Here is a 13,082-nt window from a genome sequence, read left to right as displayed (position 1 = left end):
TCAAAAGAAAAGAATATCACATTGGCCTAAAGCTATAACAGCAAGGGCTATAATTTCATATTTCAATGTCAATCACCATAATGACATGAAAAGATGAGGATATCCATGCAATCAGGGAAGAAATGTAAAATACATTTTTAAATGAATCAGCCACTCTAAAAATGTTTCATTTCTGACAAATAAATATGTAAATAACTGGAGATGAATAAATCATCTTTAATGTTTAAAAATGTATTTTTCCAACAAAAACAGTTCATTTGAATGTTTAATATAGTTATAGTGAATTTAAAAATGCTATAGGCAGATAAACAATCTTTATCATTGTGTTAGTGAAGTTCATTACAATTCAAGTTTGTTTGCTATACATGCTACAAGACTAGCTTGTTTAGCACACTACTTAGACCCACAGGGCATAAGGATGTCCATCTTGACATTTGTTTAATTGCATTGGTTGTTACTAACTTGTCAGCCAATCGGAAAGGTAGAGGGGCGGGATGTACAAGAGAACCAGGTAGAAGAAGATAAACATAGGAGCTATGTGACAGTTGTTAACACAGCTGGAGAGTGTTTTGTTTCTTACTTTGGTGGAAGCAGAGTCTTACCAACGGGTAACAGACATATTGCTACATGCAGAAGGTAAATCATTCTGTCTGTGTGTTTTTTGTGTCGCTTTGTCACCATGTAGTGTGTAAAATACAGATGCTAATCGCGGTTAGGGCATTAACGCGCTAGTTATATTAGCACGTATTTCACCAGAGGGAAACATATCAGCATATCAAATATTAAAATTTAATTTCTTTCATTGTTATAGGCAGAATAGAGCTTAGAGCTGCTTACTCATTGGTCACCGGGAAATAAGTGGAGGTACCATCATACAGTATATTGGATTTACACTCACGGGCCTCTTCATTAGGTTCACCTGTGCAATCTAAATCAATTCAACAGCTCTGCTATAAATTCCACTTTTATGAAGTTCATACATTTTCAATTTATGTTAACATTGTCAGGAAGGTGATCATTCTACTTTAAGTTTATTATTGAGGTTATAGTGGGTGATTGTGGTGTATTAGAGTGCATTAAATTGAATGGTGTTCTCAATATTTTGTTCACCCCATTAACATACATGGGGGGAGGGGGAGGGGGTGGGCAACACCATGACTGATCACTTTTTTTGCCATTTTTAACAAAAATGGAAAATGAATAAACCTAAAAGAAACTGTTGTATTGGATTGAATTAGATTGCACAGGTGTACCTCAAACCACAATAATAATACTCATTTTCACTTCCATCTGCAGTAGGAGGAAGTCTGAGCAGATTGAAAGACAAATGCAATTTGAGAGAGAGAGAGAGAGAGAGAGAGAGAGAGAGAGAGAGAGAGAGAGAGAGAGAGAGAGAGAGAGAGAGAGAGAGAGAGAGAGAGAGAGAGAGAGAGAGAGAGAGAGAGAGAGAGAGAGAGAGAGAGAGAGAGAGAGAGAGAGAGAGAGAGAGAGAGAGAGAGAGAGAGAGAACCTGATCATAAACAACCTCAACAGCACCTCTCCACTCATCTGCAGTGATGAAACAGCTGCAAGTACATAAAACAGATCAACAGAAATGGCATTGCGAGCATCACTATTAGAGCTTTACATTAGCAGCAGTTGCATTACAAGACTTACAATGGTTTTTAAGCAGTCCTATCAGGAACTTGCCCAAATTTAATGCAAATTTTGTCCAATCTTAACAATATTTCTGCAGAAAAAAAAGTCTAATGAGAAGAATGCTTGAGAGATTTCAAATTGCCATGCTTTCCAAAGTCAAATCAAATCACGTATTGACCTATTGTCAACCTTATATTTTTTTACAAAGTTGGCCTCTCAGGCAGACACTTATTTACCGCCTACACGCTGCACCTATCAAGATTTCAGCTGTACTCCACCAATTTGTACTTCTTCTATTTCCAGTCAGACAGATGTCCATAAATAAAGAAAAGCAGCAACTGAGAATGGTCAGCTACAACAAAAAGACTCAAATGAAGTCGTATTCAAAACAAAACAAAAGCTCACATGAAGCAGATTGAGTAAGAAGTTGTTTTTCTTTATCTGAACTACATCTGCATCCTCTTTTCAAACATATGTGAGTGTCAGTCTGCCAGAGGAATAATTGAAAGAACGTCTGTAATTATCGGACTCCACAATTATATCCAAGTACTGTAATTATATAGCATGACTGTAAAGTATTAATGTCTGTTGTGTGGAATTAATGCTGCTGATTTCTAAAGTTTTATCAGAGAACTGTAACTAACTGAAAGTATAAATCAATTTATTACAGATCTGCAATCATGAAACTTTGTTTTGAAGGAGTTCTTTCAGACAGATGATGTGTGTATAAGTTAATCCATTAGAAAAATAATTATAGTTTGAGTACTGTCAGTTTTGGTTTGTCATTATCTGGATCCTTCTCTCCTTAAATTCTAAACATAACAGTAATTAATTGCTTTCTATTTTTAATGTTAAGTTGGTAAAGAATCACTGTCAATATATGTGTGCGTACTAGCGTTGAGAGTGCACGTGTGTGTGTGTGTACATGTGTGTGCGTGTGTGTAAATGTGCATCCGCCCCACCATGTTTGCTTTCTGCATGGTGTGTGAGTCTTCAGCCTCTTGCACACATTCCTCTGGGAACCACATCTGGCACTATCTGAGGATCAGCACACAGCGCCGGTGTCGTTGGCTCCAGCTGCCACTGCAACCAAATCTGTGCCCCAACCCCCCCATCCCCCCTCTCCGCCCCTCTCCCCATCACACTCCTCAGGCCTGTGAATGCAAACTCCCAGCCTCCCCTCAGCACATTGTAGCGCGCCGCTGCTGGGATCTTCATTTGTAACACTGCATTAGCATCCCAGCTTCGGCCAAAACTCACAAATGACACTAAATAAATCAACCTATTGTTCTGTTTTCTCTTTCCATGCTCTCTGGCTCTCCCACCGTCCCTCGTTTACCTGACTCTTTTCTTTGTGCGCTCCCGAGCGTGAAAACGCAGAAGGCATGGTCGAGCGTTCTGGGGGGATATTTCATGTCACTCTGCCTGGAAAATGATATCTTTGATAAGTGGCTGGAGAGATTAGAGAACAGCTAAGAACGGGGGTTTGACAGCGCAGGCATTGTCAGGAGCTGTAATGAGCTGGCACGCAAACAAGACGCGGGGCTCTCGGTGGCGCCGATGTCACTCAGCTCTTTCCTGTTTGCCGTCCATCCTGCGTTCACGCTGGTTCTCTGTATCGGCCGCCGTGGGATTCACTAATCTGCATGAGACTGATGCTGACCCGTCTCTCTAAATGTCACTCTTTGTGTGTGTGCGTGTCTCTCGGGGGGCTGAGCAGATCCAAACACATCATAGCTTGGACGTCAGTGTTGGTTCACAATGGAGGAACTGTTGTACACGTTGACAGGAGTTTGGATGCGTACAAGGTGAGCATTTGTTGAGGTATGTGTCAAACCTGGACCCAGAGTGTCCATGTGATGATATCAAAAGACTGAAAAAAAGCTGTAAATGAATAACATGTTTTATCCAAAGCGTACAGTACTTACTATGTTTTGTCAGCTGTAAAGTATTATTTTCCCCATAAGACAAAGCTATTCATTATAAAGATACCATTGTGGAGATAAATTATCAACAAAAATATTGATGACACATAATTAAGTGAATGTGATTACTTTAAATGACCCGTACCACCAACACCTCTACCTGATGTAATAGATAATATAATTATAGAAATGCTCAAGCTTATTTATTATTTTTCTTCTAGCTAACTCCTTCCCCATAACTACTTTCTAAGGTGACAATGTGTCAGTGTTGTACTTTCAGCTAGTTTTTCTGCCCCCGAGTGGCCAAAAAAAATATTGCAGCCTTACATGTTACATTTTTATTTAATTGGACTGGTAACTTGCAACTTGGAAGTAAAAAAAAAAGAATAGAATGTCTTTATTTTCATTGTACAAATACATTAAAATTGAAATGCAGTCCTTAAAAGTGCAAAACAACAATAATAATAAATAATTGCTTCTAAAAGGAATGAAATGAGCCTGTGTCTAGTCGAAAACAACAGTGAAACTTTTTTTTTAATGTTTCTCTCATTAACTAATTTGGGCTAATAGCAGCTCAGCTTAAATCCATCTATCCATCTATACTATGATTGAACAGAGTTTGAACACTACAGTTTGTATTTTAGCTGTGAATCCACAGAAGTTACGCCTGTCAGGTTTGATCTCACATTTGCCAGAAGGATATTCCATCTAGGTTTTCCCACTGGGGCAGAAATAACCCTAACCCAAGAACAACTGCACTGTACATTTTCTCCCAAATGTGACCAGAGTGTGAAACCAAACTGACTGATCTAAATTCAACCTGACATAACAATAGTTAGGTAGATCACAGGGAGCTTATATGAACCAAGAAGGAGCCGCTGTATGATGCTTTTGAATTCAAACACCTTTTGATGAGTATTGAACTGAGGACGCTGTGTAATAGCGTGATGGCCACACGCAAATGGGAAGAGTGGATGCAGTCACATGTCTCCACTACATCAAGCTGAACTCTACAGTAAGTGACTCATATCCAAAAATTTAACAGTTATAAATAAATCCTTTTTAAGTTTTCACATCCTGAGGCAACAATTAATAAGCTATAATGAAACCTAAAATATCCACTGACAAATCGGGTGGAAAACAAAGCCACGTCTGTCTATGGGAGGACTAAAATAAAGCATGCTGTCACCAGAGTCTCCTCTCCAACTTAAGCACTGAGCTGGCAAAGCTTTTCATTACTTTAGCTTTGCCAACAAAAAGTGAAGCCAAATCAGATTCATCCGAACCGAGCGGGGAGCCAGTTTATACACAGACGGGATCTCATCCGTCCTACTTGTTGATATAAAAATGAATCAGGCACAGAAAAGGAAATGTGCTGTACATAAAGCATGCAACACTTTATTACAGTATGCGTTTGAAATACCAGTTATATCATGAGTAGGTTTGACCTGACAAACATGGAATGCAACATGGGTTAAATTATGGATCTAAGTACTCTGTTTTTGCACCGTCAGGGATATAAATCTGTACATTTCCTTTCATTTTATTGACCATTTATCATATTTCTTGACAGAGCAAGCCTGATTTCACTGATGACAGCATAAACATGAGAGTAGTTGTGGATTTTCATTGAGGTTCATCAGTCACCTTGTCCTTGCAGTGAGGTTGTTGACTTGTGGTTATTTGTATAATGTTATCATGCAGTTATTTGTACTGTTACACCAATGAAGATGATTCTCACCCATTTCAGAGATGCTGTTTAAGTAAGAATACCAAGCAAACACATTCACACTCACAGACACACCAAACTATTTTAAATGGCAAAAAGCAAATACAGAGAATATCTTTGTGTCTCAAATTCCCTCTGTCTCTTTCCTTTGATGCCCAATGTGGGATATGCAATATGCAGTTAAATTCTTTATGAATTGTTTGAGATTTGGGTGATGTCATTGGGCACAAACCAATCACTCCTCTGCCAACCACTTAGTGAAAAGTCAGTCGCTTTTACAAAGCCCATCTGTAGCTGTAATTACTGTGTTGCTCTGCAGGCTTCCCAGCCAATACAAAAACACTTTTTGAAAACACACCATGTGGGTTCGCTGATCTTATCATATATCCCAAAACATGTGTCCACTTTTTTTCTTAGTTTTCACCCTTATTTTGAAATGTGCATGCGTGCCACAGAGTCCTCAATCCATGAAATATTTAAGGCCATTTGCTCTCCCCAAGAAATACACCCATCGCAGGCTTCATGAATATAAATTAAACTTTGAATTCATCTCGAGAATTTTCTCAAATAGGGCTGATGCCACAAGGATTCTTTACCCCATCCCTCTCTTCTTTTATCACATCACTTTGCCCACCCACCTCCCTTCCTCCGTCACCCCCCTCACCCCCTACTCTTCCCATCCGACAAGCCCCCTCTTAATGAAAGAAACAGGCCTCCATTCCTCAACTCATCACACAGTAATATGACAACTGGGCTTGGACAAGACCCTGGGGGGACACACTTTCCTTGAGTTGTTGCAGAGGCAAGAAAGCACGGAAAGCACTCCTGTTGCTAACGCCCCCCAAAGCCTGCCAGTAGCGTCAGCCGACTACATTCTACCTACGTAACATGCAAGCCAGTTTCTCAGTGACCAGGCAGCCCGGCGGGCCCGGCTCTCACTCACTAACAGGGTCTCCGTTGAGGTCTTTTTACTTTTGCCTCTGGCTCCGAACACCAGGATAGCGTAGGCGAATTGGATCCATTTGACTCTATTAAACTTTTGTGAGTGTTTAGAACAAGGTTACTTTCCTAGACAGCGGCAGACAGTATACTCAAACTTCAGAATTCATTTTCTTCTGGTATAGACTGATTTTATACAACTAACCTGAACCCATACCCTTATTTCATGTGTCTTTAAATTCACATTAATACATATTTACATTAGAGTAAATCCAAACAGTTTTGTAACCAAAATCATAGAGTAACACCCCACTGCTCTATAGAGACGATTCATTGCTCTCCATTGACTTTGTATTGAGTGAAGGTGCTTCCTTGTCACTTACGTCTGCTAGCAAACAACAGAAAAATGCCTAAAAGCTGCTGTGTGGTGGAATGCACTACCGACAGGGTAAACAATCCAGAATTAAGTTTTTTGTGAGGTGCCAAACCAAAAAACTGAACCTTTAAGAAGACAAAAGTGGATACAGATAATAAGAGGCATCAGCAGGAAGAACAGGAAAACTATGGGATACCGATTTGAAGTATTCCTACATGTGCAGCAAGCATTTAGTCACTGGTAAGTCAAATATTCATATGTCAGTTTTAGGCTAACTATATTTTTATGAGTTAAGCTAAAGCATTTTAACAGTATGGAACTTGCAAGGTGCAAGCAAGGTGAGGGTAAGAGATAGACCAATAATATCAATGTACCTTTTCCTCTCTGGTACACAATGAGTGCCAAAATAAAGTAATTCTTTGCCATGCTGAAACCTAATGTTTTTAGCTAGCTACAGTCATTTTGTTAGTGTTTCTGCCCTTGGTTGCATATTATGGTGCTGATTGTTTTCCCCTCTGATGTGCATGGTTTTCACAGTACAACATGTTGCACTTTGTCTCTTTGGACCTTTCTAGCTTGTTTTAGCTCACTGTCATGGTTTTACAGTCTAAACATTTCCGTACATTAACTGTACTGTTAATGTATACTGTCTGAGAGATTCAGTCTCTCCCGTAAATAGCTGTTTCTAACTAAAAAGCTTTGACAAACCCATCGTACACCGATTGCCCAAACAACAAACTGCAATAGCTGGTTTGCTGGTTGCCAACTTAATATGCCAGTTATATGGTGATGGCTGTGATTTTGATGTTTATCTGCCCCCTGGTGGACAAAAATCATTGAAAGCAGCTTTAAATAAAAATGCAAAAAATAAAAATGTTTCTATCATGACTAGTGTGAAGGCTGTGTTGGCTGGTTGTCTTCTCACCTCATCCAGATGCACCAGGAAGGTGACGTTGCTGCCCAGGTTGGCAGTAAGTTTACCATCTTTGGTGGTCAGCAGAAGTCCTTTGGGAGGTCTGTTGGGGCATTGTTGCTTTCTAGCCGTGTACATGTCCTTAACTCCTTTGGTGCAGTTGTTTAACACCACTTTACGGTACCTTTGAAGAGATACACAAGGTGGAAATTCAGAGTATTTCTATTTTATCATACCCTTCATAATATATACTATATGATGAATCTATTCTAGTATATATTTTAGTTTTTAGAATGAATCAGCTCGATGCTTCATGAGCTTGTGGTTTAAAAACAGTTCTATTGAACTCAGCAGAGTGTTGTGTCAGTACAGCTGTTGAGTTTGAGTGGCCCCACTGTGCAAAAACTAGACTAGATGACAACTGACAACACAAGCTGTGTCAGAGGCTGAGACACCTTGTAAAGCTTAATCATAGCAGTAGTGAATAACACACTCCCACTGTGATTAAGCTTTGCAAGGTGTCTGTCCCCTGGGGAGCCTCAAAAACTAACACTTATGACATGTCTTGCTGACACAAGAAAGAAAAACAAAATTAAAGTAAATTATTACACCCCAGATACAAAAATATATCAGCTTATTATTAGTTTCTAGAATTTACATGCTGTACTGCAGCAGTAGTAATTTTAACTCAAGGGATATGGTAGTAAATTTGGATACTTCAGTTGAGCACCATGATGACAAAGTGAAAAGAAATTAGGGACACTGATGGTGAGTGATTGAAGATGGTCAATACTCATCACAAAGTGTTTGATTTCTTAGATCCCTAGATACAATTTAATTTTAATTCAATTTATTAAATTGATTCGTACCTGAGGGACATACAAAAACAGACAATAAAATAAACATTAAAAATAAAACAGACATTAAAAACATCTACAAAATTGTTAACAGTGCATTAAAAGTGCAAAATACATGGTTTGTTGGAGTCTAAGGTGGGGTCAGAAAGTTAGATGCTGACATTAAAGAGACAAACTGTCTCAGGAACAAATGTCTGTAGATAATCCAATGCTCTGAATGTGTCTACCAGAGGGAGGTCATTTAAACATGGAGTTCAGGATATGTGAAGGGTTTTGGAGGATGGATGTGGCTTTTTGGAGAAATTAAATTTGAAGTGATTACTAACTTCAAAGTTCTTTCCTAAACAAATGGGACTTTACAGGGATTATTTTCAATGGTTGTATCATATGGTTCCATTTTATGACACTACTACCCATGATAAACCTGTGATTGCAATCGGCCCTAAAAAGCCAGATAGACCATCCAATGGAAAACAGACACATTAATGCAAAATATAATTAACATCACATGAATGTATTTTGGCAGTATGCAGTATAAATGTGAAGGTGAAATCCTCACCCTGTGCTGTTGAGGTAGTTTTGACCCTGGCTGCAGCTTCTGGAGACAGTGGAGGGATTGAACCAGAAGGCAGGCCTGCAGTTCCCATCGGTGCGGCGCTCATATCCATAATCACTGTCAGACAACAAAGCATATCCACACAGCACCCGATCAATATCAGCATGTGAAAAGGGATATATTGTCATAGAGTGTGTTCAACATCCCTCTCTTATCTAGCTCTATATAACAGGTGACCAGGAGGCCTGTCTGGCACGGAAGCGCATCATTATTATGTATTGATTAAGGTCGCTGTTGATGAATGCGCCGTAGTCGTGTCAAGCAGTGTGTACATACATCCAGGGAGGGGTCTGTTTCCCTACACAAGGACAACTAACTCTGACTTGCCTGCTGAAAATGATTTACATCTCACAGAGCAAGGTAAGCAAGTGTCCATTCCAATAACAGGCATGACATTGATTTATCAATTAATTACCAAGCCAGAACAAATAAACTAAACTAACAAGCCTTTGGCTGACTAGTCGAGTTTGATTCTGTGATTACTACAGTGTGAACTATTCATTAACGAGATGTCAAAGTATATTGGTTGCACAGGCACATATGGAAAAGAAGGTAAAACGTCAGTATGGCGTCTGATTCTGTGACAAAAAAGTCTAGAACATATGTTGTGAATGAGATTGTGTAGACTTGTGCGAAAGGTGTACACACAGAATTGGAATCCCTCTATAATCATTTTAAAGTATTAAAAATCAAATCTATCTATATCATCAAAGAATAAACATGGACTGAAACAGTGTTCAGACACAACCTTGGATAATTTCACAAGTTTGAGGGCTGCATTTGTATTCATTGGCCCCAAACAGCTACCTGTGTTTATACTCAGTTTAGCTGCTGACTGAACCCAGAACTCATCAGAGACTTTGGTATTTTATATTACCCTCCAGTCTCTCTCCTTTTACTCTATCATCTCTGTACAAGCACATTAAAAAACAGCAATACGCACATTTTTTTTACTCTATTTGAAACAGTTTGCGTTGTTTGGGGCAAATTAGCACCTACTCATGTCTTTGCATCAACTAATGCCATGTGTATGTAATTGCATCCCACTAAAATTTGCTTTGCTTCTTTGATAAACAGTGGAATTCTATCCTCTACAGGTACATCTCCACTATGCATGTCATTAACATCAAGTCTAATAAATATGCACTTGGGCTGATCATGTGCCAGACGCTCTTCACACCTCAAATTAAGTTAAAGGATTTTAGCTTTTTTCTGCGTCAGTGGTTTTTCAAGTACTCATTTTAAGAATTTTAAGCTTGCATCAAATAATTCCCAGCAGAGACAAATAGAGTAAGATAGACAGGCAGAAATCAGACTCTGACACAGAAAGAAAATAAACTTTACACTAGTTCAATGGGAACCAATTAGCACTCACTCTCTGACGTTCTACAAACATTATTTACATAACTGCTGTATGTTGGCATGGCTTTTTTTTTTATAGATAAAAAGTACAACCGTTTGGGATTTGCATACAAATTGAAACTATTTACATCCCCCACATGGTCTCAACAGAATTACAAGCATAGCAAGCTTGCTGACAGACCCTATGGAGACACACATTATGAGCAAATTGTGTAAAACGATCCCAAACTTATCAGATTATTGGAAAACACGGAGCAAATGGAATGAATTTAATGAGACACATGAATAGCATATACAATGGATTCAACTTTAATGGCAGAAAATTGGCCTAGAGAATGAACAGTATAAATGATGTTTGTATAGAACCGCTTTTTGTCAAGGCTTGATGTGTTGCACTGTAAATCCACTGATCACAGAAAATGTCACGCCTTCCTTTCAGCTAATGAATAAATGACCTCTTTGCACATTTTTGAATGGCACTGTCCATCTCTATCTTGTAATTTTGTCTGTGTTTCTGTAATACTGAAAAAACATCTCTTCAGTATATGTAACAACCCAAACATTAAGCTAATTTTCCTTAAAAATATATGTCTGTGTATCAACAAAATTGGTTTAATAATGAATGTGGTTGTTAGAAACCATTAGAAACCAAAAGTAATATGTAAGAAGACAGCGGTGTTACTACTAAACTTATCTCTGCATTTTATTTGCCTTTTTCCCACCTAATTCTGCTTATCAAATTACAGGGTTGAATTGGAAATGAAGCAAAATTAGGTAGGTTAGATCAAACTGAAGAGCATAGTTGAGTGGACTGAAGAGGTTATTTAAAGGTGAACTCAACTGACAATGTGCTTTTGTGGCTCCAGGGGAAGCTCTGTCAATAAATCTGATACATTGATTTGGTGTTGGTTGGAGTTGAGGACTACAAGTTTGAAAAGGAAAAAAAAAAAGAATCCGGCGTTATCGAGTAACAAATAAGTGAGGTGCATCTGTTGCCTGCTCTTCAATTCTGTTTGAGACTAACATTTCAAGGCTATCTTAGTAGCTACTAGCATAACACACCTGGATCTCCAGACCTAACTATTGACTGTATACTTGACAAAGATGGATGTAGCAAGGTGGGACATTGTCTGTTTGTTTTTGCATTGTAGCTTGTTTGAAGCCTAGAGTGGCAGCTCTTTTGTTTGGAGCAATGACCTTCAAAATAAAGTGTGTGGGGTTTTGCTTTTTATGCTCTGAAAATACACCTTGCTAACACTAGCTTGCTGGGAACACTGAGTGGTGCCCATATGGGCCAATGTTAGCTACTTTAGCTAAACTGTGCTAACAGGGCAGGTATCATCATAAAGTAACATTACACCTTGTGAAATATTGTGTCATTAGACTCTGTGACAGTCCTGGAGCCAGGGAGAGCAGCAGGTGAGCCAACTGTCAATTGCAATTGTCATTAACGCCCAAATGGCTACTGTAAGCCTTAAAATCTTATTAATGGAGCAACCATTTTCAAAATGACCACCAGCACACTTATTAGAGTGGTTAAAGTTAATGATTGAGACCACAATGACTTGCTGAAAAGAACTGGTTGACTTAGTATTTCTCGAGAGAACCAGCGCTTTTTGAATAGGAGTCAATTGGAGCCATGGACTTTTTGAAGCCAGCATCTAGTGACCATAGATGGTATAGCACTCTAAGGTATTTCAGCATTGGCCTCAAGTTGTGATAGTTGCCACTTTGAACCAACTGTCAATTGTCAAACTGCATTATGAGTAATGTACACTGTTGAGCTGAAGTCATGGCATCACGTCCACTTCTGTAGCTCAATGCATTTCATTTTGTTTCTGAAAAAAGTGCTCTTGGCATTTACTTTGCATATTCTAAGATTATCAATTAGAAGTTGAAACCTTTGCAATTTTAAAAGTTAAATAACAAAAACAAAATCTATAGCAACTGTGATAATGTATGGAAATTAGGTTTTGTAAAGGCAGTTAAAAGATTGAATAAACAATACCATCCTTATCTAGACATATGGAGTAAACAACACAACATATTGTTGAAGAAGGCTATGCTCCAAGGCTGGATTTTTAGTAAATTGCATTATCACAAATGTCAGTGGGATTTTAAATTAGGTTAGTCTACTTCTGGCACTTCAGCTCTCTATAGTAGTGCAATGTGAAATTATTGGAGTACTCTTTTAATGAAAGCTGGATAGTAGCTATTTTTAAGAAGCCAGAACTGCTTCTTATTTGTAGCGTTACATACAGTTGTGTTTAACTGTGCGTAGCATTGGCTAAATGGCTGGTTGAGTCCCATTCATACCGTTAAAAACTTGCTACTGCACCTGGCAGTGGCCCAGTTCAAAGTAATTAAAATAAAAAACACATAAAAAAGTTTTGAAAATATTAATGAATAAAATACATCCTTTGAAAGTAGTGCTTCTACATGAATATGAAGTGCTCCTTTAGCAGACAATTGAGAGAAACATAATCCCTTTTATGAAGGGAAGAGCTATTGAGTAAAGACAAACTTCAACTTACCATTCAAAATCATGGGCTCGGCAAATACATGACTCAGCTGAGAGGATTCTGGAGTAGTCCATTCCCAACATGCAGTAGTTTCCAGGTCTGCGCTTCAAGTACATCTGTTTTTGTCCCATCACACATGGCTCACCCTATGGGCACAATGAGCAACATTAAGGTAAATGAGAGTGCTTTTGTAGCATGAACTTCA

General features: G+C 38.6%; 1 protein-coding gene across 2 annotated transcripts in view; it reads right to left on the bottom strand.

Annotated features, from left to right (window-relative positions):
* sorcs3a (sortilin related VPS10 domain containing receptor 3a) overlaps nt 1-13,082 on the bottom strand; it is a 208,659-nt gene that overhangs the window by 23,933 nt on the left and 171,644 nt on the right. For both annotated transcript variants that reach the window (XM_053328447.1, XM_053328454.1), the window contains 3 exons: nt 12,890-13,023; nt 8,937-9,050; nt 7,533-7,704 (listed from right to left, as the gene is read on the bottom strand). In XM_053328447.1, the coding sequence (XP_053184422.1) occupies nt 7,533-7,704; nt 8,937-9,050; nt 12,890-13,023 (420 nt within the window). The remainder of the gene's footprint in view (nt 1-7,532; nt 7,705-8,936; nt 9,051-12,889; nt 13,024-13,082) is intronic.

Source organism: Scomber japonicus, chromosome 2 (genome assembly GCF_027409825.1).
Source record: "Scomber japonicus isolate fScoJap1 chromosome 2, fScoJap1.pri, whole genome shotgun sequence".
Lineage (NCBI taxonomy): Eukaryota > Metazoa > Chordata > Actinopteri > Scombriformes > Scombridae > Scomber > Scomber japonicus.
The sequence above is the reverse complement of the archived record's forward strand: the minus strand, read 5'-3'. Positions and strand labels throughout refer to the sequence as shown.